Source organism: Nannospalax galili, unplaced genomic scaffold (assembly GCF_000622305.1).
Source record: "Nannospalax galili isolate Female #2095 unplaced genomic scaffold, S.galili_v1.0 scaffold668, whole genome shotgun sequence".
Lineage (NCBI taxonomy): Eukaryota > Metazoa > Chordata > Mammalia > Rodentia > Spalacidae > Nannospalax > Nannospalax galili.
Window position 1 is genome coordinate 625,394 of NW_008358090.1, and position 21,683 is coordinate 647,076.

Consider the following 21,683-nt stretch of genomic DNA (forward strand, 5'->3'; position numbering starts at 1 on the left):
GAGGGAGGGAGGGGGGAGAGAGAGAGAGAGAGAGAGAAGGGAGGGAGGAAGGATACAGGGAAGAAACAAGAAAAATAAAGAGTAAAGGTGAGGGAAGAGAAAAGTGAAAGAAAAGGCACACAGACAGGAAAGGAAGAAATGTCTTTTTTTTTTTTTTTTTTTTGGTCTTTTTGAGACAGGGTCTTCCTGTAGCCCCAGCTGTCCTGGAACTCACTATGTAGACCAGGCTGGCCTTGAACTCACAAGAGATCTGCCTGCCTCTGCCTCCTGAGTGCTGGGATTAAAGGCATGTGCCACCACACCTGGCAAAAAATGTCTTTATTAGCAAATGACATGACTGTCTATGTAGAAAATTCCAGAAAATCTACAAAAACAAAACAAAACAAAAATGGTAAATCTCAGAACCAACAAGTGAGTTTATCAAGGTCATGGAATATGATACAACCATGTTCTTCTATAAGAGCAATGAACAATGTCATCTAAAATTTGAAGAAAAAAACTAACAACAAAAAAAGGTAAAAATATAAATCTAACAAAATATAAGAAAATTATGTCTATGGGAAATTACAAAACACAGGAAAAAGAAATAAATGTCTAAATGTGTGGAGGGCTGTGCCATGTTCATGGGCTGAAAGTGCTACATTCTTCATTGAACCCACAGAGTTAACACAATCACAATCAAAATGCTCAATGAGCTTTTCTGTAGATTTAGACAAGCTGATTCTAACGTATATAAAATGGCAAGGGAAACAGAAAAGTCAAAATAATCAAAAGAGGAACAAAGTGTGTCCCCTCGAGGACTCACCACAAATCTACACTAAGGTGATGCAGCAAAGGGCCCTTCTCAGAGCTAGCACCATGGTATGTGTACTTCTAGTCTCCAAAAATGTGAGTGAAAGAAACTCTTATGTACCCAGGCCCCCACAACAGTAATGAAAGCCCCAGGAGTGAGCATTTAAATAGAACACCAAATGCTTGATCCATGGACTTCGTAAAAATGAAAAACTCTGAATTTGAAGAAGAAACTTCCAGAGGCTGGAGAGAACTGGCTGCTCTTACAGAGGACCTGGGTTCCATTTCCAGCACCCACATAACACCTCACAACTGTTCTGTGGGCATTGCATGCACAGGTGCACTATCATACATGCAGTCAAAACAAAAAAATAAAAATAAGTCAAGAAAAATTTTTAAATATTTTATTATATGAGTGTATTGCCTGCATGTATGTAAGTGTATTCCACATGCAATGCCCACAGAGGTCAGAAGAAGGTGTTGGATGTCCTGGAACTGGAGTTACAGATGGTTGTTAGCCTCCATGTGGGTGCTGAGAATTGAACCAGGGTCCTCCAAGCAGCCAGTGCTCTTAATTGCTGAGCCAACTCCAGCCTCAAAAAAAAAAAAATTTTTTTTTAAGTTCCAAGAAAATGAAAAGATGAGCCACAGTCCATGAGGAAGTATTTGCCAAGCACATATCTGATAAAGCATTTGTATCTAAAACATTTAAAACAAGAAATAAGAAAATTCAGCTCAAAAAGAGGAACAGAAAAAGGTAAAAGATGTGAACAGACACTAAACTGTCCATCACGTACAGATACAGATGACAAGTAAACACAGGAAAAGATATACAGTGCCACCATCACTGGAGAATGCCAACCAAACGAGTGAGGTGCTAGGCATGGTGGTGCATGCTTGCAATCCTAGTACCTGGGAGATGGAAGATTAGCAGTTCAAGGTCATTCTCAGCTATATAGCAAGTTCAAGGCCAGCCAGGGCTACTTGAAACCATCTCTTAACAAACCAACCAACCAACCAAATAACTAAACACTCAAAACCCAGTGAGGTGCCAATCTGGAAAAATCTGACAAGCTCTAGAGGTTACCAAGCTATAGGAATTCCTGTTCATTACTGGGGGTTGGGGAATGCAAAATAATGCAGCTACTGTGCCAGGATGTTGTCAGGTTCTTTACAGCTAAACAAAGGTAGATGAGGCCCGTATGACCCACCATAGTGTTCTAGGGTATCTACCCACATGAACTAGAGACTTACTGTACACAAAACCTCCACACCATGTTCAGAGCTTTGTTGGTAATCACTAAAACTGGACATAGCCAAGATGCCTCTCAATGTGGCAATAAACTACATCATTCATATAGTGGGATGGCAATCAGGTATGAAAAATGCAGGAGCTATTGATTCAGCAACAATGGGATAAGAGGTAAGTGCAGCCTGCCCAGTTAAGTCCAGACCTTGGCTGGGTGTGGTGGTGCACGCCTTTAATCCCAGCACTTGGGAGGCAGAGGCAGGCGGATGTCTGTGAGTTCAAGGCCAGCCTGGTCTACATAGTGAGTTCCTGTCTCAAAAAGACCAAAAAAAAAAGGGGGGGGGGTCTAGACCTTGAAGATGCAAACTGTAAGGTTCAACTCACAAATTCCTGTTAAAACCCACACAGGAATGCATAGCACACAAACTAAAAAAATGAACAGAGAATGCAACCAGGGTGTTGGGGCAAGCCAGGAGGGAACAAGTACTTTGACAAGTGGAGCCAACTCCCTGACAAATATGACATGATCTCCCTGACAGAGGGTGGGAAGGTGTCTTCAGGGATAAGGACAAAGGAACCATGCCAGGATGGTATTCTGGTTGGCTCTGTCCCCTGGGGTCTGGGTGAACACTTTGGAAGTGCTTTGTTTCTGTATGTGGTTGAATGAGCACACACAGGAAAAGGGGTATGGAGCAGGGTCCACAAAGGGAGGCTGAGCATGGCCTGGGTACCAACCAGAATCCAGCCTTTCAGGCACTTGAGTTTCCTTAAGAAATAGTTTGGGGTTTCTCACATCATTCTCCACTCAAAGGAATGGGGCCTCCTTGGAGAAATGGTTGATCCCAGGGCCAGGCAGAAGACTAGAAAAAAATGCAGCACTGTAAGCTATGGAATGAGGAGCCACCCTAGCAACTGGACAGTAGCACTTCAGAGGGACGAGGTTCACAAAGGGAACAACCACCAGGGACCACAGCTGGGACAGGCTAAAGGATAAGTATGCACCAATCATGAGAGAGAATAGCTAGGTATAAACCAGACTGGCAGGAGTCTCAGCAAAATAAGTAGTCAGTAAACAGAAAACACAGCTTTCCTCCCAGAGGATTGCCAAGAAGTGCCTGCAGACACCCCCCAGGAGCTAATGTGGGGTCCCTTTCCCCCGGAATATAAACTAAGAGACCAGCAACGGACACAATCCTGGCAGACACACTTTAACTGGGTAACTCAGCATAATGTGTAAATGTCAGGTGTGACAAGAAAACCCTCACAGTGAGGGGACTCTTCCCCAAATCTATCATCTCAGGTCTAACCACCAGGAAGCATTGGATCAAACACAGATCCAATCTGAGGCACATTCTGCAGAACACATGGCCAGGATTGTTCCACATGATCACAAGAGAAAGCAGGACAGTCTGTGTCTCCCAGACTGGGGGACAAAGGAAACACAAGGGTAATGTGGGTTCCCCAGGTGGGTCCTGAGCTTTAGTAAAAAACCCACAGTGTGAAAGAATGGCTAAGCAAATATTCCTTCAAAGATGGTTACTAAGTCAGTCATGGTGGTGGTTCCAGCACTTGGAAGGCAGAGAGAGGCAGATCTCTGTGAGTTCAAGGCTAGCCTGGTCTACATATTGAGTCCAGGCCAGCCAATACTCCACAGTGAAACTGTCTCAAAAACCAAAAGCAAAACAAAAACAAAAAGACAGCTACTGTCTCTGAGTATATGGCAGCAAGATGGCTGAATGCCATCTCCCTCTAGCCCAGGAGGCTCCTAGAGCTACCAGAGGCCTAGCACAAGGCTCATCATGCCTCTGCCTCCACTATTGAGCAGGAGCACCCATATCTACCTGCCACTGCACCCCTAAGCAGCCCAGAGGATATCCACAGCTCACAGCCATGTGGGCAGCACCAGCTTCTGAGAGAGCAAGATGTATGTATGGGTGCACACGTGGACATGAGCATCCTCCAGCAGGTGGCCACACAAGGGGAATGGAGAAGGTACCCACTTAGCAAGCTCACCCCAAGTACCATTCTCACTGTGCTGGATACACTGCTTTCCATATATGGCCCTCAGTTGCATTGCTACAGTGCTGGAAGCCCCTCTCTGGGCACCAGGATTCAAACTATATAGGAAAGAAAGGAGACCTGGTCTCCTAATTCATCAGTTTCAGAAAGTGGCCCTAAGGCAGGCAGCATGGGAAACCATCTACTTACCAGGAAACAATAGTGACAGATGGGCTTAGGTTGAGGAGAAGTCCTATGTTACTGTCAACTCACAGAACAGATGAGAGGAAGAAAACTTCAAACATCCTAGACCTCAGAACATAACCAACCACCCCCCAGGAAGAAATCCCAGGTCACCTTTAAAGATGGCCTAAGAGACCTCCAAGGGGTAAGTGAACCCTTGTAAGCTCTGAGCATGTGCAAGACCTTGGGTTCAATCTTTAGCACCGCCCCCCAAAGGTAGCTCTTTTCTCTCTTTTAGACATCCTATAATCCTATATAATGCAGAATCACCCAGAAACATCTGTCACTGCTCTTGCTGACTGCAGTCAAACCTCAGGCTGTGGCACCACAGGCCCAAACACTTTCCCCTCAGTGTCAGGGGCAGAGCTGTGATGTCTACCTTCTAAGCGAAGTACAGAGTGAGTGGCACCTGATAGGGCCTGTACTGCCCAGTGGCTGAAAGGCACTCATAGCCCATGAGCACTCAGAACCAAACAGGCAGGATGTCAAGGGCATTTTCTGTTCTGCTTTCTCCTCAGCCAACAGTTTGGCAAACAACAGGGTATATGCATGTTCACTGCCTTGATTCTGCCCCTGGCATCTGAGGGGGGTGGGGTGCAGCCATCTCTCAGGCAACTTGATTTGCCTTAATAAAGTCTCAGCTATGGTAGCCTTTTGAGTGTTATTTAAATCTGCCTTACCTGTCAGGGAGTCATTAAACTGTGCCACATGTAAATGGGAAAGGCAACTACAAGGAACACACCACAACGACTACTCAGCACACGTATCTAAACCAGGGTGTGGGTTTCAAGCCCCCTTGAGTACAATTCCTGCTCTTAGGCAGTTTTTTCTTTTTATTTATTTATTTTAATTTTATGTGTATGTGTGTATTGCCTGCATGTAGGTAAGTGAAATACCCTCAGAGGACAGAAAAGGCTGTCGGATACCCTGGAACTGGAGTTATGGACAGTTGATAGCCGCCATGTAGGTGCTGGGATTCGAACCCGGGTCTTCTGCAAGAACAGCCAGTGTTCTTAACTGCTGAGCCATCTCTCCAGCCCCTTAGGCAGTTTTTTCATTATACTTGGGGACAGCACCAGGCCTGACCAGAGCTCACACTGCCCCATACTCTACAGACACTGAAATCCCACAGCTGAGGCAGAGAAGCCCAATCTCATGAGTTGTTCAGGTTTAGAACCCAGTCCTTTCAAAGAGCAGCATCCTGTGCTAAACAGATGGGTCTCATCAGTTGTCTAGTGTCCCCTCTGCAGCCTCAGCTCTCCTGGGTGCTCCTTGGAATTCAAGAAAGACACTGATGAGCAGCAAGGCTGGTGCTCCAAATACCTGGGCCCTGGAAATAGTGAATAGAAGGCATGGCCTAAGCCAGGGGCCTGGCCACTCACTGCAGCTCACTAAGCCACATACCAAATATGTTCTCTTTATTGGAGCTGCTGATGATGTCACTAGGCAAGTATGCTGTGATGTATATGTGAGTTGAGGTGCATGGCAGGTTCCACGTTAGTGCCTGCTCAGGGACTGGAGGCCACGCATCAGTGACAGGTCAATCTTTATCCAGATGACTTAGATAGCATCTGTTGGAAAGCTGCTCTCAGTAGTGCCATGTCTTCAGCTTCCATAGCATTGCCCTGTAGCCACTCCATGTGGGTTGTGCACCTCTGCCCTGTGTGGAGCTCCCCTGCCACCTGTACAGACACACTGGAACTGCTCTGGAAGGAACTGCACAACACCAGGTGGTGTGTACAAGCCTGCTGCTAGTAGGCAGCCTCTGGGTCTGGTTTTAAGGTGTCATCAGCAGGCCACATTAATGCTGTTATTCATCCCACAGTTTTCTGACCAGTATCTTCACTTTATTAAAGACCGTCCCTTTTCTTTTTTTCTTTTTCCTGACAAGGTCTTGCTACATAGTAGCCCAGGTTGGCCCCAAACTCCAAACCCTCCTGCCTCTGCCTTCCAAGTGCAGGGATTATAGGTATGTGCCATCACACCATCAGATGCTTTGGACACAATGTACATGAGGTCAGACCTGGCCCCATACCCACATCTCTTGAGGGGGATTCTCAGAGTGCACCTGGCCATGTCTATTACAAGTCTTTCCATGGTAGAAGCACTGTTGAATTCAACATTCAGGTGAAATACCTAGACAGCGCATCATTCTGGAAGGATCTAAGAGTATAACTCATAGTGCAGTTAAATCCACAACCTTCTAAAGGATGTACATGCAGGACTGTTTGCTAAGGGCCTTCTTAACAAAAAAACCACAACACTAGAAGATAGGAAACCTAAAATGCTAGTCTACAAGTACACACACAAGAAAGAAAAGCACATCACAGCAAATTGGTGCTAGAATCAATTTAAACTCCACCCCACCCCAACACTGAGGCTCTAGTCCTGGTGGAGATCAAAGGTAACAATGCTCACCTGGGAGCCCCTGAGCCCATCTGCAAAGCACCCGCAGCATAAAGCCACCTGGTGCCTCTGCCTGGCGCTCCCTGTCCAGTTGTTTCAGAGTCTCTGTATCCTTACTGTCTGTGAGAATACCAATTTTCTCATGATTCCTTAGTACTTCCTGGGATAAAACACAAGTCCAGATTTTTTTTTTTCTTAACTTTACAGAGTAGAAATCAAGTTTAGCAACCCCATAAGTACCATTTGGTAAGAACCCCAAATCTCCTCTGTACAAGGAAGTGGCCAGGCTGTCACACAAAATGCAAATGAACCTGTCTTCTCCATAGAAGAGCCACATGGATACACTCCAAAGCCTCAGAGACAATTCTTCATTTATCTGACGGACATGGATGAAGAAAAGGAATAGAAATGCCCAATGTCCACTGTGGACAGCCAGGCAGGGGTGATTACCCCAGCAATCACCCAAGCCTGGTCCCGCCTCTGGCCTCAAGGTTTCTTTAGCACTCTGGCCTTTCTTACCAACAGGCTGAGCCATGTCCACCAGTGTTCACATGATCCTCTGGGTATTAGGAATGGAGGTGGAAAGGAGCAGTTGGAACCCACAGCTGCTGCCACCAGGCCAATTTCCATAGGTTTTAAGCGTGAGCTATGTGTGATGGCCACAGGCAGGCCAGGCCCAGTATTAATGAGACAGGCTCTCAGCCAGCGCCGGGAGTTCAGGCTTCATGTGCCATGAGTTGGTCAGAGCTTCCGGGTCTACCTGCGGGTGCACCTCCTTGTGAATGGGAACAGCTGAGCTTATAGTAAGGAAACTTCAGAATGACCACCAGCCCCCTCAGCTCTACCTGAAGTGAAGTTCCCAAGGGCTCCCTAGACTCAGGTGGGTGTGGGGTGTTACAGTGGACTGTGAAAGCCTGCAGAATCAGAACCTAAGTAAAACCTGGAACTTCCCTGAGCTAAAAAGCTGAGCCTTGGGAAGCAGGGGCACACTCACCTCACCTGCCAGTGAAGCTGGCACCCTTCCTAGCTTGAGGGGACTGCACCAACTTTGGGTCCGGTTAGAGGGGGTGGTTGATAGAAAACCAAGTAGTCAGGCTAGGTCCAAGTTGCAGGCTAAGGACCCTCATTCTCCCCTAGACCTTGGAAACAAGACTTCGCATTGACTCAGTCCCCACGTACGAGCAGGAAGGAGGGGGCACACGAAGCGAGTGCATGGCAACGGCTTCACCTTCACTGGCTTGACCTCCTACCTGTGCCAGGTGGGGTGCGGGGGGGGTCCCGGGAGCGCGCGGAGGGGTGGGACAGGAGTCCAAGCTCAAGCAGGAGTGGGGTCGGGGGTCCAAGCGCTCAAGGGGAGGGAAAGGTGCGTGAAGAGGAGCGGTGTTTCCAGAAACGCACTGAGGGGCTGGTCCAGGAGCCCACTGAGCAGGAGAGAGGGCGGTCACCACGCACGGAGGGGTGGAACTGTGCGGGGCGGTGCAGGGTCCTAGAAGCGCAAAGAGGGGAGAGCGGGTGCGCACAACGGACAGGGTAACGGGACACCAGCGACAGCCCGCGCCCACCGGACACTCACAGTAAATGAAAGCGAGGGCTTTCAGGAGCACGACCCTGGTCAGCCAGAAGGTGCCCGTGCGCAGATGGACCCGGGAGCCCGCGGGATGGGGAGCAGGACCGGGGGGCCACCCGGGACTCCGGCCCGCATCCGCGACCTTCCGCCTCCTCAGCGACCCCTCGGGCGCAGCCATTACGCGACTTTCTCGGGCGCATGCGCATGAAGGGCGGGGTGGACGGACACCCCGCCCATTCCCCTGGAAAGCCATACCCGCTCCCTCGGCTGACACGCCCATGCCCTGGAGCCTCCACACCTGCGCGCAACTCCCTCTTCGGACAGCCCCACCCACAGGAGGGCATCTTCTTGGTGCTTGAGAGTGCCGCACCTGCCCGCAGAACTCCAAGTCCAGGTGAGGAAGCGAAAGGAACTGGTGGAAGACCGCACGTCCTCACCATCTAGCCCGAAAGAACAGGCCTAGGGCAGCGGCCGAGCAGGGGCTTCACCCAGGGCTCCCTGGTTGCCAGCCGTCTTGGAGTGGTAGGTGCCTCACAGATGCCCCATGACCACCATTTCCCCTCGGCGGGGAGAATGCCAGACGACTTTCAGACTGTGAGCAGGGAGCCTACAGCTTCCTAACCTCCCTAAACTCTCGAGTCTGTGATTCCCAAAGACCAGGCCAGCACACCTGGTGGCAACTTTGATTTCTCATATTAGGGGCCAATCACTGCACGCAGGTGACACTGGAAAGGTTCATTGCAGCAGAAGAGATGTGTGCAGGGCAGTGGCACCACCAGCCTTGGGATTATGGGGCAAACTATAGGGCTCTTGGGAACAACTGGTATAAGTACAGAGTTTTCCTCATTTGTTTTTCAGAGCTCTTTACATATTAAGAACAATTAAAAATCTTGTTCCTTTGTGGCTTGTCTCTGCTGTTTTTAAAAAATATTTATTATTTTTATTTTATGTGTATGCATGTATTGCCTGCATGTAAGTGCACCCATGTCGTACAATGCCCTCAGAGGACAGAGGACAGTTGTTAACTGTCATGTGGGTGCTGGGATTTGAACCTGGGTCTTCTCAAGAACAGCCAGTGTTAACCACTGAGCAATCTCTCCTGCCCAAAAATCTTGTTCCTTTGTGGCTTGTCTCTGCTGTTTTTACATGTTGTTTTTAGCTTCTTTTTGTTCTTGCCGTTTTGACATAAAAATTACCAATGTTTGTGTGGTCAAACAACCCATTAGTGTTTATACCGCCACATCTGCAGTGAGTCTCGTGAGGGCAAGGGCTGGAATGGTTACTGGAACCCATCCTCCCTCCCCCCCATCTATTCCAGTCTAGCAACTGCTGGGGCTCCTTCCCAGACTCCTTGATGCTAGGGTACTAGCATATAAATACCTCTTCCAGAGTGATTTTTTGTTTTGTTTTGTGTAAGAAACATTTCCTTGAGCGCCCAGCTGTTAAGTGTGCAACATTACAGATACTGCAGTGGATGACACAAACACCTTCCACCTCCTGCCATGCCTCCCACAGGCCAGCATCTGCCCAAAGTCTCAAAACCCTGGAGACTAAAATAACAGTTGCCAGTTGCCAGAGGCAGTGTCTTGCATCCAAGCCCTTCCACCAGAGCCCTTGCTCTTGCCTCTCCTCCTCACTGGTAGGTGTCAGGCATGGGATGGGCCAGCAGGGATATTTGAGGAGGGCAGCTCAAGTCTGCAGAATTTTCCCAGGTTGTGTCTGGAAGCCAGAGCTGGGCAAGGGACAAAAAGAGAGGAAGAACTGCTGTGCCATCAGGTGTGACCCTGGGTGCTGTTGCTCAGGTGGGGACTGCCGTCACAAAGGGCCCTTTGTCCTCAGCTTCCCCTTGCAGGGGTAGCATTGTCCTCCCAGCAGAAGGGCACAATGGGGCATTGTGCAGAACATAAAATGGTCCCCTTGTTCCAGTATCCAGCACTCTGGCTGGGGCTGACCCTGAGCTCCCTCTCTGGGTTTGCCCAGGGTGGGCGAGACCAGCAGAAGGGTCTGCAGGGAGCTCTCATCCTCTGTGGCTCAAGTTTCCTGCCCCTGATGTGCCTTTCTGGGATGCTGTCTGGAACTGGCTGGAGAACGGGTCACACAAAGCAGAAATGAGCCAAGGAGAGGCCGGCTTGTGGCTGAGTTCTTGCCCATTTTTGCCTGAACTTAATCAAAAGTAGTACACTGGGAAGTTGGCATGATGGTACACACTTGTGATCCCAGCATTGTGAGCGCTGAGGCAGAAACATCACCTAAAGTTCAAGGCCAGCCTAGGCTGAGTTTTTTAAAAACTAAAAGCACTGGTGTATTATTCACCCATAAAGAAGAACAGAGTTTAACATGCCAGTGTGGATGAACCACAAAAACGTCAAGCTGCGATAAGTTGGACATGTTGTATTATGCCATTTGGCTGGCCTTGAACCTGCAGCAATCCTGCCTCTGCCTTCTCAGTGCTGGGATTAAAGACATGGGCCACCATACCTGACGTTGCCTCAATTAAAAGTTTTTAAAAGTACAACAAATGCAAAAACTACAAAGGATTACCCCCCCCCCTTCATTAAGTGGAGTATTTCACAATCACCTGGAAGGTGTTGCTTTCATTTGCTGTAGTAAACTATGGCTTACACCACACTTGCCTGTGTGTTGAACACCTGGCAGCTAAACTCCCAGGCCTAAATTCAGCTATGCTCCACATAGAAAGCAGAACCTCAGCAGAACAGCAGGGAGACTCATATACAGGTTACTGGCTAGGTGAGAGCCCTGAAATGTGCTTCTGTCGCCCAGAGGCCATCATGATACAGCAGGCTTTTAAGCATCACTTTCAGTCAAAAACTAGGACAGATAATCAACTAGGATGAGGCAGGGGCTGTCCCAGAGCTTGGAGCTGGGGAGGGGGAAGGGATGCCAAAAAAAGGAGAGGGATTCTAAGAAGGACTGCCAGATCAGGACTCAGATAGTGTCCCTGGAGTCCTAGGGCTCACCTGCCCCTAGCTGGGCTCTGTGCCTCAGCTGCCCACAGCCTCCAGCAGTGGCTGAGATGGGGATAGGGCATACTGCCCGCTGGCTGGCAGCTCTCCCAGCAGCTGCGGAATGGCTTCACAGAGGAATGAGCCCCCTGTCAGCACCTCGTCCAGCTGTCCCTAAGCACCCCAGCCCAGCAGTCCCCACTGCCTTGGGGGCCATTGTCCCTGACATGCAATTGCAGCTGTCTCTGACCCCCCAAGAACCCAGCTTGAGTTGAATCTAATCATGCACCGTTCATTTACCCTAATTTTTCATGTCTTGAAATATGCCTGTGAAAGAAAGAGAGGCAGGACCCACATCTGTCCCCTTCTCCTGGAGGGGTGGTCAGTTCGGGCTGGTCCTACCCTGACTGTCCAACAGCCAAAACCCACAAGAGACCAGCAGGTGTGACAATGAGCAGGTGTTGTGCCATTTGTTGGCTGGGCTCAGGCCATGACTCACAGGCGGCTGTTGTGTTGGCTAGTGCATCCCCAGCTCCCCTTGTACCCCAGGGAGGAGACAAGGCCCTGGGTGCCCACAGCCACTAAGCTGTGACTCTGAAGTGGAATGGAAGTAAAATCTCTTGTGCATGATATTCTCTGGGGCAGAGTCCTGTAGGGGAACATGGATATGTCCTTTGTTCCTGTTGGAACTATATTCTGAACTGGAAGAATTCTTGGAAAGCACCCAGCCTAGAGGTCAGAACCCAGAAGAACCCTGTGGGCTGATTCTGCCCACAGAGCTGTACTGGTCACTGCATCAGTCACCAACTGCCCCACTAATGCTGCCTAATAAAACAGTCCCAAACCAAACCACCATCACATGACCTGCAGGCATTTCTGAAACCTCTTAATCAAATTCAGGGGAATAAATGCTGGCCAGACAGTAGAAAGCCATTTATGGGTATGTTTAATTTGCCACAGACACGATAGGTATTTCGAACTTTCCTTCATGGCAGAGATCTGGGCTGATGGGGCTATTTCTTTGTTACATTTTTATTCTAAGCCACCATATTCCTTGCTGGTTACACTGGAAACAGGGTTCTGCTTAAATAAGTTGCAACTGCGAGCACAGAATGGGCAGGAAGACTTGCTGCAAAGTGGAGCTTTGGGAGAATGGACACAGGTCTCAGCAGCCTGTGGGTTTGAGTCCCCATCAGTGTAGTGTTTCAGCTCCTAGACCCCTTGTGTCTCAACTCTGCGAAGCTCATGAACTGCAGGAGTCTGGCATGGATCAGGTAATGGGGAAAGAGCAGGGTCAGGGTGGTGTGGGGCCCCCAGGATAAGCCTCAGGCAAGGGACTGAAGATCTAGGTATCTGAACAAACCTTTCTGATCCAAGGCACCCAACACCAACAGGCTGGGATGTGTGGGCCTGGGGACTGCAGAAGTCCCAAAGCAGCCCAGTTTAGACCACATCCACACTATCAACAGACTACCACTCCAGTGACAAATGTTGGCACTTAGCTGAGGGCTGAATGGTGCTCACTTCCACCAAGGAAAGGCTGCTTGGGAGTGCTGGGAACCCTACTGAGGATGACTTTGGTTTCAAAAGCACCTACTATCCAGCATCCAAGGGGAAGTACCAAGACCCCATGGGTGCTAGGGCCCTGACAGGGAGATGGATGGGACCAAGCCAGAAATTCAGGGACCTGAGTACCAGAGGTTGTTGGATGCAGAGCAGCAGAAACCACATCTGTTCCCAATACATCTGCAAGCCCTGCACACACCTGTCACGTTGCAGAGGATGAGTGTTGGGTCTCCATTGCATGGGTTAAACACCACTTCTCTTCCAGAATCCTGAGAACAGCCCATCTCACCCAGCTGTCATTAGTCACTCCCAAGGCAGTGTGGCTTACTGATTAGGAACACCCATGAAGCTCTAAAGATGCAGCTGGGTTGGAGGGAGCATGTCAACCCCTCTCTGGAGCCAAAAGCATGCTGGGGATGCTCATTTTGCAGCACAGCATGGCATGATGCAGGAGTGGGCTGCAGAGGGACCAGTTCCAGTCATGGAATGGCAGGAAAGTTGCTCCTGCAGGGCTGAGAGGTGGGCAGCATGGAGGAGTGGGTACTGATATCAGCAGGTCCCTGGCAGATGTCAGTTCTACTGAGGGACTAGCTTTAAGTTCAACTGGAACTTCCACCCAAGCCAGCTCTGATAGCATCCCTGGGATCACTGAATTAAGGTGGGGTGGGAAGCAGAGTGCTTGGCCTGGTGCCCTGAGCATGTTACTGGGAGGCCAGCCTTCTGTGGATGACAAGCAGAACTTCTGAGACCTTCTCCTGCCTCTGGAGAGGGCAGCCATCTACAGGAGCTCTGCTCCAAGTTCACCCTTTTGGCCCCATGTTTTGTTTCTGCCAGGCCAGTGTCAGTAATTAAAAATCTCCATGGCTGTGCTGGGATGCCCTGCCAATTGCCTGACGTACTGCTTTGAATGCAGGAGCCAAGGGAGAACCAGGCCAGGGTTGAGGACACACATATCAACCTTGGTTTCACAGGCCCACTTGCTCCCCATTCTCTAGGCACCTGGACCAGGTTCAGCCAATCAGATTCTCACTCTGGAACTGCAAAATCCATGACAAGATGATGGGGAAGTCCTGGGCTAGGATGAGGTCATGCAGACTGAAGGAGAACTACCACCAGCCAAGGAAAGAAAAGTCAAGAGGGAACAGTCCACACCTGGACAAGGTCCAGTGGCCCATAAGGTAGACCGAGACGTGGCTCCAATAGCTGCCACTCAACTTTTAAACAACTGTAGATCTCTGTGTTCTCAAATGCCCTGTGCCCTTTGCTGCTGCAGGACCTTTGCACATGAGGCCACATACAGGAAGTGCTTTCCTCCTTTCCTCAAGGCAGGAAGTTTCAGATCTCAGCTGAACTATCACAACCTCAATCCTTCTGGGACCATCCTTCTGAAAGCCCTCTTCCCTGCAGGGCCTATTGCAGTCCCCAGAGAGGACTAACTGCCTCCCCATCCTTAACACTAAGACTTCCAGCTTAGGGAACAAAGCAGGACCTTGACTCTGGGGCCCTAGGAGGCCCCGGCACAAAGCTATGTTTGATCATTCCAGGGCACACATGAACCCACCCTGGACATCTTCCTTTCCAGAAGCCACATCCTGATGTCTGACTAGAGGCTGAGGATGCAAATTGCAGTCAGCTTGAAAGGAATCCATAGGCCTGAAGGGTGCAATGGTCTCTCAAGATGACCAAGCAATGAGCCAGGCAGGAGCTCAGGACACCACCAGTGTGCCAATAGCCTGTACTAGGGCAAGTCTGACCCCTGAACCCGGGGGAGTTCGGGGTAGTACTCATGTACCAACAGCTTGTAATGGGCTCTAGGGTCTGACCGTTGAGCAGGACAGGGTCTGATGGGACAGGGCCCTCAAACTCCCTGACAAGTCACAGTGGCCTATATCTCCACAACAGAGGCTGGTCACCAGTCCCCAGGGGAGGGGAGTGCTGTCGCTGCAGCAACAGGAAGGTACAGACTATGGATGGAGCCAGGCTGAGCTCTACCTCCTTTCTGAGAAAGGATTTGAGAAGTAGGTATATGGTGGAGGGTCAGGAAGAGGCTGCCTGGAGAACCTGGGGTACCCAACACAAATTCAGCTTTGTACTTCTGTAGCAAAGTGGAGGGCTTCGTTAAGGCCTACAGACCTCAAGGCACTGGCCCAGGGAGGAGTGGGACCTAATCCCCGATGGACAGGTGCTGAGAGGAGCACAGTTTGGGCCTAATCGCCATTCTTGGCCCCTCCACTTACAGCTCTTCTGCTGATACAGATGGTGCTCTGACAGTGCCCTAGACAGGAGCCCTCGGGGGGCACCCTCACTTCAGAGATCTCTATGCTTTGGAGACACTTCCTTCCCAAGAGGTGGGCCCTTGAATGGAGGCACCCCCAAGAGAAATGAGAGTACCTGCAGACCCATGTGGGTCTTTCTTGGTAAGTGCCAGTTAAAGGAGGCAGATGGAGAAGGGGTGAGTTCATCAGACAATGGCAGCCAGCTCCCCACCCACTCATATTCTCTCTCTCTCTCTCTCTCTCTCTCTCTCTCTCTCTCTCTCTCTCTCTCTCTCTCTCTCTGCCCCCCCCCCACCCACACTCCGTCTCTCTCTCTCTCTCTCTCTCTCTCTCTCCCACACACACACACACACACACACACACACACACACACACAGAGGAAGGCACATGACACAAGCTTCTCTGCCCAAGCTGTCACCTCAGCAGGTGGCAGGGGCCTGGTAGTCTAGGCTCCAGGTCACTCTCTTCTTTATTTAGGTGCCCCAAAGCCACTCTGGTATGGATTTGGCCCATTCCAGAAGCAAGACTACACTGCAGGCAGGGCCTAGACTGAAGAAGGGGGCTCCCACACCTGAAGGCTGTGACACTACTAGTCTTGGCTGGAGTTGGGGGAGGCCAGTCTCCTGCAGCACATGATGAGACCTCCAGCCCCACGCCTATAGACTTCCCTTGTGGTCTTTTCTGGAAAGAGTCCCTCAGGTGGCACAGCAGGGACTAATGTTCTTCAGGATGCAGCATCCACTGGCTGGGGAACCAGGCGGTCTCAGGATCACCTGAGTCTTTACAGTCACAGCACGAAGCTCCCACAGTGAGTTTGGGGTAGTAGGTCTGTCGCTTGCCTCGAGTTTGGCGAGAGAATCCGAGCCGCCCTAGGGGACCTCTGGGCCTAGGGCCAGCTCGCGGGGGCGACCTCGGGCGCGGCTTGAAGAAGTCGCAGCTTGGCGCTGGCCTCTGGGGAAACGTCCCCTCTTCGACCCCGAGTTCTCCCCTCCTCTCCAGGCGCCAAGGCGAAGCGGCCTGGCCTGGCCTCCGCCTCTGCTAGACCACCCAGACCCGCCCGCCAGGGCCTCCGCGCCCCCGCTTCGGGTCACGCCCGGAAGGTCCCAGGCCCCCGCGTCCGGCCCCGCCATCCGCCCGCCGCCCCAGGGACCTGACAGCCGTGGCCAGTGCAGCCCGGCCCAGCGCCCCCGCTCCCCCCCGCTCGCAGTGTTGTCCGGCCCCGGGGTTCCCCGGCTGGTCCCGACGCGCGCTTTACCTGGGTCAGCTGGTGGCTCTTGCGTGCGGATCCCGGGTTTGGGTGCAACAGCGAATCCGGAGTCCTGGCGTGGAGAGAGGGATGTTGGGGCTGAGGAACCCGGTGGACCCGCATCCTTGCGGGGCGCCCAAGAGCCTCGCCTTGCAGCAGGGAACGGACCGTTAGGGAGTCACCCTTGGCCCTCTGACCCTGCCTAGCGCTCAGGGATCAAGCTGCGGGGCGCGGGGCCCACGTGGTGAGGCGGGAGGGGCGAGGCCCACCGACTTCCCTGGATCAGGGGCGGGGCATTCAGGCACCGCCCCAGGGGGGGCGCCTGCCAACCCGGGCCGGGAGGGGCGGGGCTTCGGCCGTTGCTTAAAGAAACTTGTTGCGGGTCCCCCAACAGAGACTGAGCTGCGGCAGCGGCGGCGACTGAGGAGGAGCTGGAAGTGGGCGGCGGAGGCCAGGACGAACGTCGGGTCCTGCGCTGCGACCTCAGATTTCAGAGAGGCAACAGCGTGCCCGGGCGCGACCCCTGCGTCCATCTCCAGTACGCACCACTCCGCGCGTGGCCCCAATGCTGGACATGAGTGAGGCCCGCGCCCAGCCGCCGTGCAGCCCTTCCGGCACCGCCAGCTCCATGTCGCACGTGGAGGATTCCGACTCCGACGCGCCACCGTCACCCGCGGGCTCCGAGGGCCTGGGCCGCGCGGGGGGCGGTGGCCGGGGTGACTCTGCTGAGGCGGCGGACGAGCGCTTCCCAGCCTGCATTCGTGACGCCGTGTCACAGGTGCTCAAAGGTTACGACTGGAGCCTGGTACCCATGCCCGTGCGGGGCGGCGGCGGTGGCGCGCTCAAGGCCAAACCTCACGTGAAGCGACCCATGAATGCCTTCATGGTGTGGGCGCAGGCGGCGCGCCGTAAGCTGGCGGACCAGTACCCGCATCTCCACAACGCGGAGCTCAGCAAGACACTGGGCAAGCTGTGGCGGTGAGTGTGGGGTCTTTGGCACTCTGAGAACTATCAGAGCGTAGGGACTGGAGGAGGTGGTGCCGTGCCCAATCTCGGGTTGTGCTCCTGGGCCGGTTCCAGGGTGGGTCCCCTGGAAAAACACCCTCTGGTCAGCCGAGACAAGGCGGCAGGTGTGTTGAAGGGCGACCGTGGAGATGGACCCAGGCCATTCTTGGAGTGTGACCCTCCAGCACTTTCTCGTCTCCTGGGACATTCTGCTGAGAAGAGCAGAATTGAGGATCCCAGCTGAGTAGCCCATCCTGGCCTGTGGGCACAGGGCAGGCACAGAGCCACTATGTTCTGAGCAGAGCTAGCTGGGACACCGGGTCGCCCATGGGAAAGGAGTCCAAGTCTGCTGGCTGGTACCCTCCCTTCACTTATGCTTCTCTCAGGCCTCCTTAACCTGGAATTGAGGAGGAAAGAATGGGTGAAAAGTGACAGGGGCTCAGTGGGCACTTTGATGCACTGAAGCCTGGCATTGTACTGGAAAACAGCATAGAAGTTGTTCAGCACAGCCCCAGCCGCACTCCCAAATGGCCTCTATTTGACTTTGAAACTGCATGTCAGTGGTTCCTCCCTTCTGTCTGGATAAGGGACATTGAGCTAGGCAGGACAGCACTGTTATTCCCCCCCCCCAAGCTCTGCCCCACAGGCAATTAGAGGTACAAGGCCTGAAGAGTCTAAAGGGTAGGGTGTGTGTGCTCAGAAGACAGGGGTCCAGTTTTGCTATTACTGCTGAAAGCCTGGAACTGGAAAGACAGCAAGGTCAGCTGCCTAGACTCCCAGGAAGCCTTGCCTTTGTCCACAGTGCAGTTCTCACTGGGTCCTTCCTGCCTCCCCCAGAGAGGGAAAGAGAGAGAAAACCCAGTTTGGAAAGTGGGGGACCTCAAGGGTAAGATAGAGAGGTGGCATCTTATTCCTTGGACTATAGTGATCACATATCCCTCACCAAACATGTCCCTTCCCTTGGGCTCTGGCCCACTGGTGCAGGGAGTCTCAGCATGAGGGCAGGTTACTAGCTGGAAAGTGTCTGCCTCTCCAGCACCCAGGCCTGTGCTCCTGCTGTCTAACTCCAGGCCAGCTCCCACAGCAATGTACATACCAGTGCTGTCTGGGCCCTTGGCAGCTCTGGAGCCCTGTGGCCATCCTTGCCCTGCTGTGTTCTCTACAGCTTGCTGAGTGAGAGCGAAAAGCGTCCCTTTGTGGAGGAGGCTGAGCGGCTCCGTGTCCAGCACAAGAAAGACCATCCAGATTACAAGTACCAGCCACGCCGAAGAAAGAGCGTGAAGACTGGCCGGAGTGACTCTGATTCTGGCACTGAGCTGGGTCACCACCCTGGTGGTCCCATGTACAAGGCTGATGGGGTCCTCAGTGATGCACACCACCATGGTGACCACACAGGTAGGCTCCAGGATACACAGAATGGGAACAGGCAGTAGTGGGGCTGAACTGGGGAGGTAGAAGTTCTTCCCTCCAGGGTTGGCACACCACAGAGAGCCAGACCTCTTCCCTGGTGCCTTGAATAAACCTCTGGGTGCAGCTGTTCCCGATACACAAGAGAAGGCCCCATCCAACACCCTGGAGATGAATGTTCTCAGTGGGACTCACCCACACTCTGTCTCCACTTTGCAATGACAACAGCATGGGTCAACAGCCCCAGCTTCAGAATCAGGCTGGTAGCCAAGCAGCCCCCAGTCAAGCTAATGGAAGACCAAGATCCTCCATTTACTTGGCTGAGATGGGGAAGAACAGGATTGTGTGGGTTCACCTTGGTCCTGTGCCCAGGGTCAGGCATTCTGAGAGTGCCCTATTAACACTAGCTCTGGTGGGGTCTGGCCAGCCACCATCCATCCCCCACCTTGGTCTTCAAGGAAAGGCCCCAGGTTAAGCACAGTGCTTAACAGATTTTTCTCAGCCAGTGAGTGAGGTCTGGGTCTGAGTTTACAGGAATTTCTGGGAAGGTAAGGAAACAAAAAGCTGTTGATTCATACCTGCGGCAGTAAACCAGGGCTGCTGGTGTCGCTCTTGGGCCCCACCCTGGTCCCACAGAAGGGGCATTCATCCTTACTATGTACTCTCCTCCTCAGGCCAGACCCATGGGCCACCCACCCCACCCACCACTCCCAAGACAGACCTGCACCACCAGGCTGGTGGGGGAGGCAAGCAGGAGCTAAGGCTGGAAGGGCGCCGCCTGGTGGACAGTGGACGCCAGAACATCGACTTCAGCAATGTGGACATCTCAGAGCTCAGCAGTGAGGTCATCAGTAACATGGACACCTTTGACGTCCACGAGTTTGACCAGTATTTGCCCCTCAATGGTCACTCAGCCCTGCCTACAGAGCCCAGCCAGGCCACTGCCTCTGGCTCCTATGGGGGCACTGCCTACTCCCACTCTGGGGCAGCTGGCATTGGGGCATCTCCTGTGTGGGCCCACAAGGGAGCTCCCTCAGCCTCAGCCTCACCTACAGAGGCAGGCCCCCCACGGCCACACATCAAGACAGAGCAGCTGAGTCCCAGCCATTACAGCGACCAATCACATGGTTCTCCCAGCAGAGCTGACTATGGCTCCTTCAGTGCCCAGGCCAGCGTTACCACAGCTGCCCCAGCCACAGCTGCCAGCTCCTTTGCCAGTGCACAGTGCGACTATACTGACCTGCAGGCCTCCAATTACTACAGTCCCTACCCTGGCTACCCATCCAGCCTCTACCAGTACCCTTACTTCCACTCATCTCGCCGGCCCTATGCCTCTCCGCTGCTGTCCATACCACCCACCCACAGCCCCAGCAGCAACTGGGACCAGCCGGTATACACCACCCTGACCCGGCCCTGAGGCCACTGCACGCTAGGGGGACTCAGCGTTCACAGGACAGACAGGTCTCTGAGGACTCCCAGAAGTTTGCTTTAGAGAAGGGTGAGGCAGCCAACATGGCCTCACTCTGTCAAGTGCCTGCCGAATCTGCAGGAAGCCAGGCTTTGTCACCCAGTGTCCCTTTGTTTCTGGATCTCCAAACTTCTGCCAAGGGACAGAGCTATCTTTTCCTTCTCCTCTCCCTCTGAGGTGACTGATGATTCCAAAACAGACAGCCATTTGGTTCCTCTCCTGTGAGGACAGGTGGTCACCAGTGCCTCAGTAGAAGAGTAGAAAGGGCACCGAGGTCCTCACCAACCCCACCAAGAACCTCCTGGGACCAAGGGATGTTGTTTCCGTGGTGATGGTACATCCATGGATATTCGGAGATGCATCCATTCTGGCATCTCTTGGGACCAGCTTGAGATTGAGGGGGTTTCTCATCACAGTTCTTCCCAGCAATTTTGGCTGAGATGAACACACTTCTCATGTTTATTTTTATTATGTTTTTGTAATTTTTATTTTTAATGCTTAAATGTGTTTGTTTTGAAAGCTGTTGACGTATTTATGTTCTGTATTATTTTATCTTTAATTAATGAAGTAATTTGTTCAGAGAGTAGAATTTAAGACAGGATGAAAGCTGGGAAAGATTTGTTTCACGAGGGGGCAGGTAGGAGGCAGTCCAGCACCTCACAGCATCGCTTTACTCAGCCTTCAGACAGCCTGGGAGGCCTGTGGCCAGGCACAAGAGGAAGTGATTAACCTCGTGGGTATGGTCAAAGCAGAATGCCCAGCACTGGCATCAGATCGGGCATTGGTAGGCAGGAGTGTCATCCCTGCCCTGATGGTGCCAAGCGATAGAAGACAGAATTTCCTTCAAGTTGGAGGCTGCAGAATCACAATTATCTTGGGTCTTCAGCACCAGGTGCCACCTACCAAGCTGTGAAAGGAAACCTCCTCCACTAACGGTGTCTAGATTCCTAGTTAGAGAATAACACCTGCTTTACTGCCCTGCTTCTCTCTGTGCTAAGTGTATAACTGTCTACTTCACGGGAAACTTGTGCCTTTGGAACTTTGTACATTTAAACACATTTGAGAAGTTTGCTTTTTACTTTTCTACTTTTCCTACCTTTTTTTAAAAAGAGAAAGACATGTCTTTTTTTTTTTTTTCTTTTAGCATATCTCCTTCTGAGGGTGATGGTGGGAACCACAGCAAACTCATTTTTATGTAGTCTATTTGTGTGTGTGTGTGTGTGTGTGTGTGTGTGTGTGTGTGTGAAATTCAAAAGACTTCTGCTGTCACTCGCCTGCTCTGTTTTGCTACTTTCTGACCAAGCAATGCTAACTTTTGTACAGACTGATTTGATAAAACTTTTAAAAAATGCTTTTTATCTACTTGGACCATGTTTTGTGTATTGTCTGGGGCTCCTTCATGGAGATTCCTAGCAGGGTGGCTGAGGCTCTGCTAAGGATCTCTGGTTCTGGCCTCCCCTGAACACTGCAGAGTTGGGGGTGGGGTTGGTGGCCAAG

The 21,683-nt window shown here is 51.9% G+C and overlaps 2 protein-coding genes across 5 annotated transcripts in view; one reads left to right on the forward strand and one right to left on the reverse strand.

Annotated features, from left to right (window-relative positions):
- Lmf1 (lipase maturation factor 1) overlaps nt 1-8,463 on the reverse strand; it is a 102,031-nt gene extending 93,568 nt beyond the window's left edge. For 2 of the 4 annotated variants that reach the window (XR_003847502.1, XM_029557739.1), the window contains exon 1: nt 8,262-8,463. Coding sequence is in view for 2 of the 4 variants with exons in the window: in XM_029557739.1 (XP_029413599.1) it covers nt 8,262-8,433 (172 nt within the window). In the remaining 2 variants the exon portion in view is untranslated. The remainder of the gene's footprint in view (nt 1-8,261) is intronic. The other 2 variants (XM_008856158.3, XM_029557740.1) reach the window with 2 other exon arrangements.
- Nucleotides 8,464-16,655: 8,192 nt separating this feature from the next.
- On the forward strand, nt 16,656-21,507 carry Sox8 (SRY-box transcription factor 8). Its single transcript, XM_008856159.2, has 3 exons — nt 16,656-17,284; nt 18,477-18,706; nt 19,393-21,507. The coding sequence occupies exons 1-3, from the start codon at nt 16,872-16,874 to the stop codon at nt 20,133-20,135; spliced, it is 1,386 nt and encodes a 461-aa protein (XP_008854381.1). The 5' UTR covers nt 16,656-16,871; the 3' UTR covers nt 20,136-21,507.
- Nucleotides 21,508-21,683: the final 176 nt, after the last annotated feature.

Excerpts from the sequence above, each read along its gene's own strand:
- Sox8 (XM_008856159.2), top strand. The coding sequence starts at position 16,872 with ATGCTGGACATGAGTGAGGCCCGCGCCCAGCCGCCGTGCAGCCCTTCC. Across the intron at positions 17,285-18,476 it reads ACACTGGGCAAGCTGTGGCG|CTTGCTGAGTGAGAGCGAAA; the intron begins GTGAGTGTGGGG and ends TGTTCTCTACAG. Across the intron at positions 18,707-19,392 it reads CCACCATGGTGACCACACAG|GCCAGACCCATGGGCCACCC; the intron begins GTAGGCTCCAGG and ends TCTCCTCCTCAG.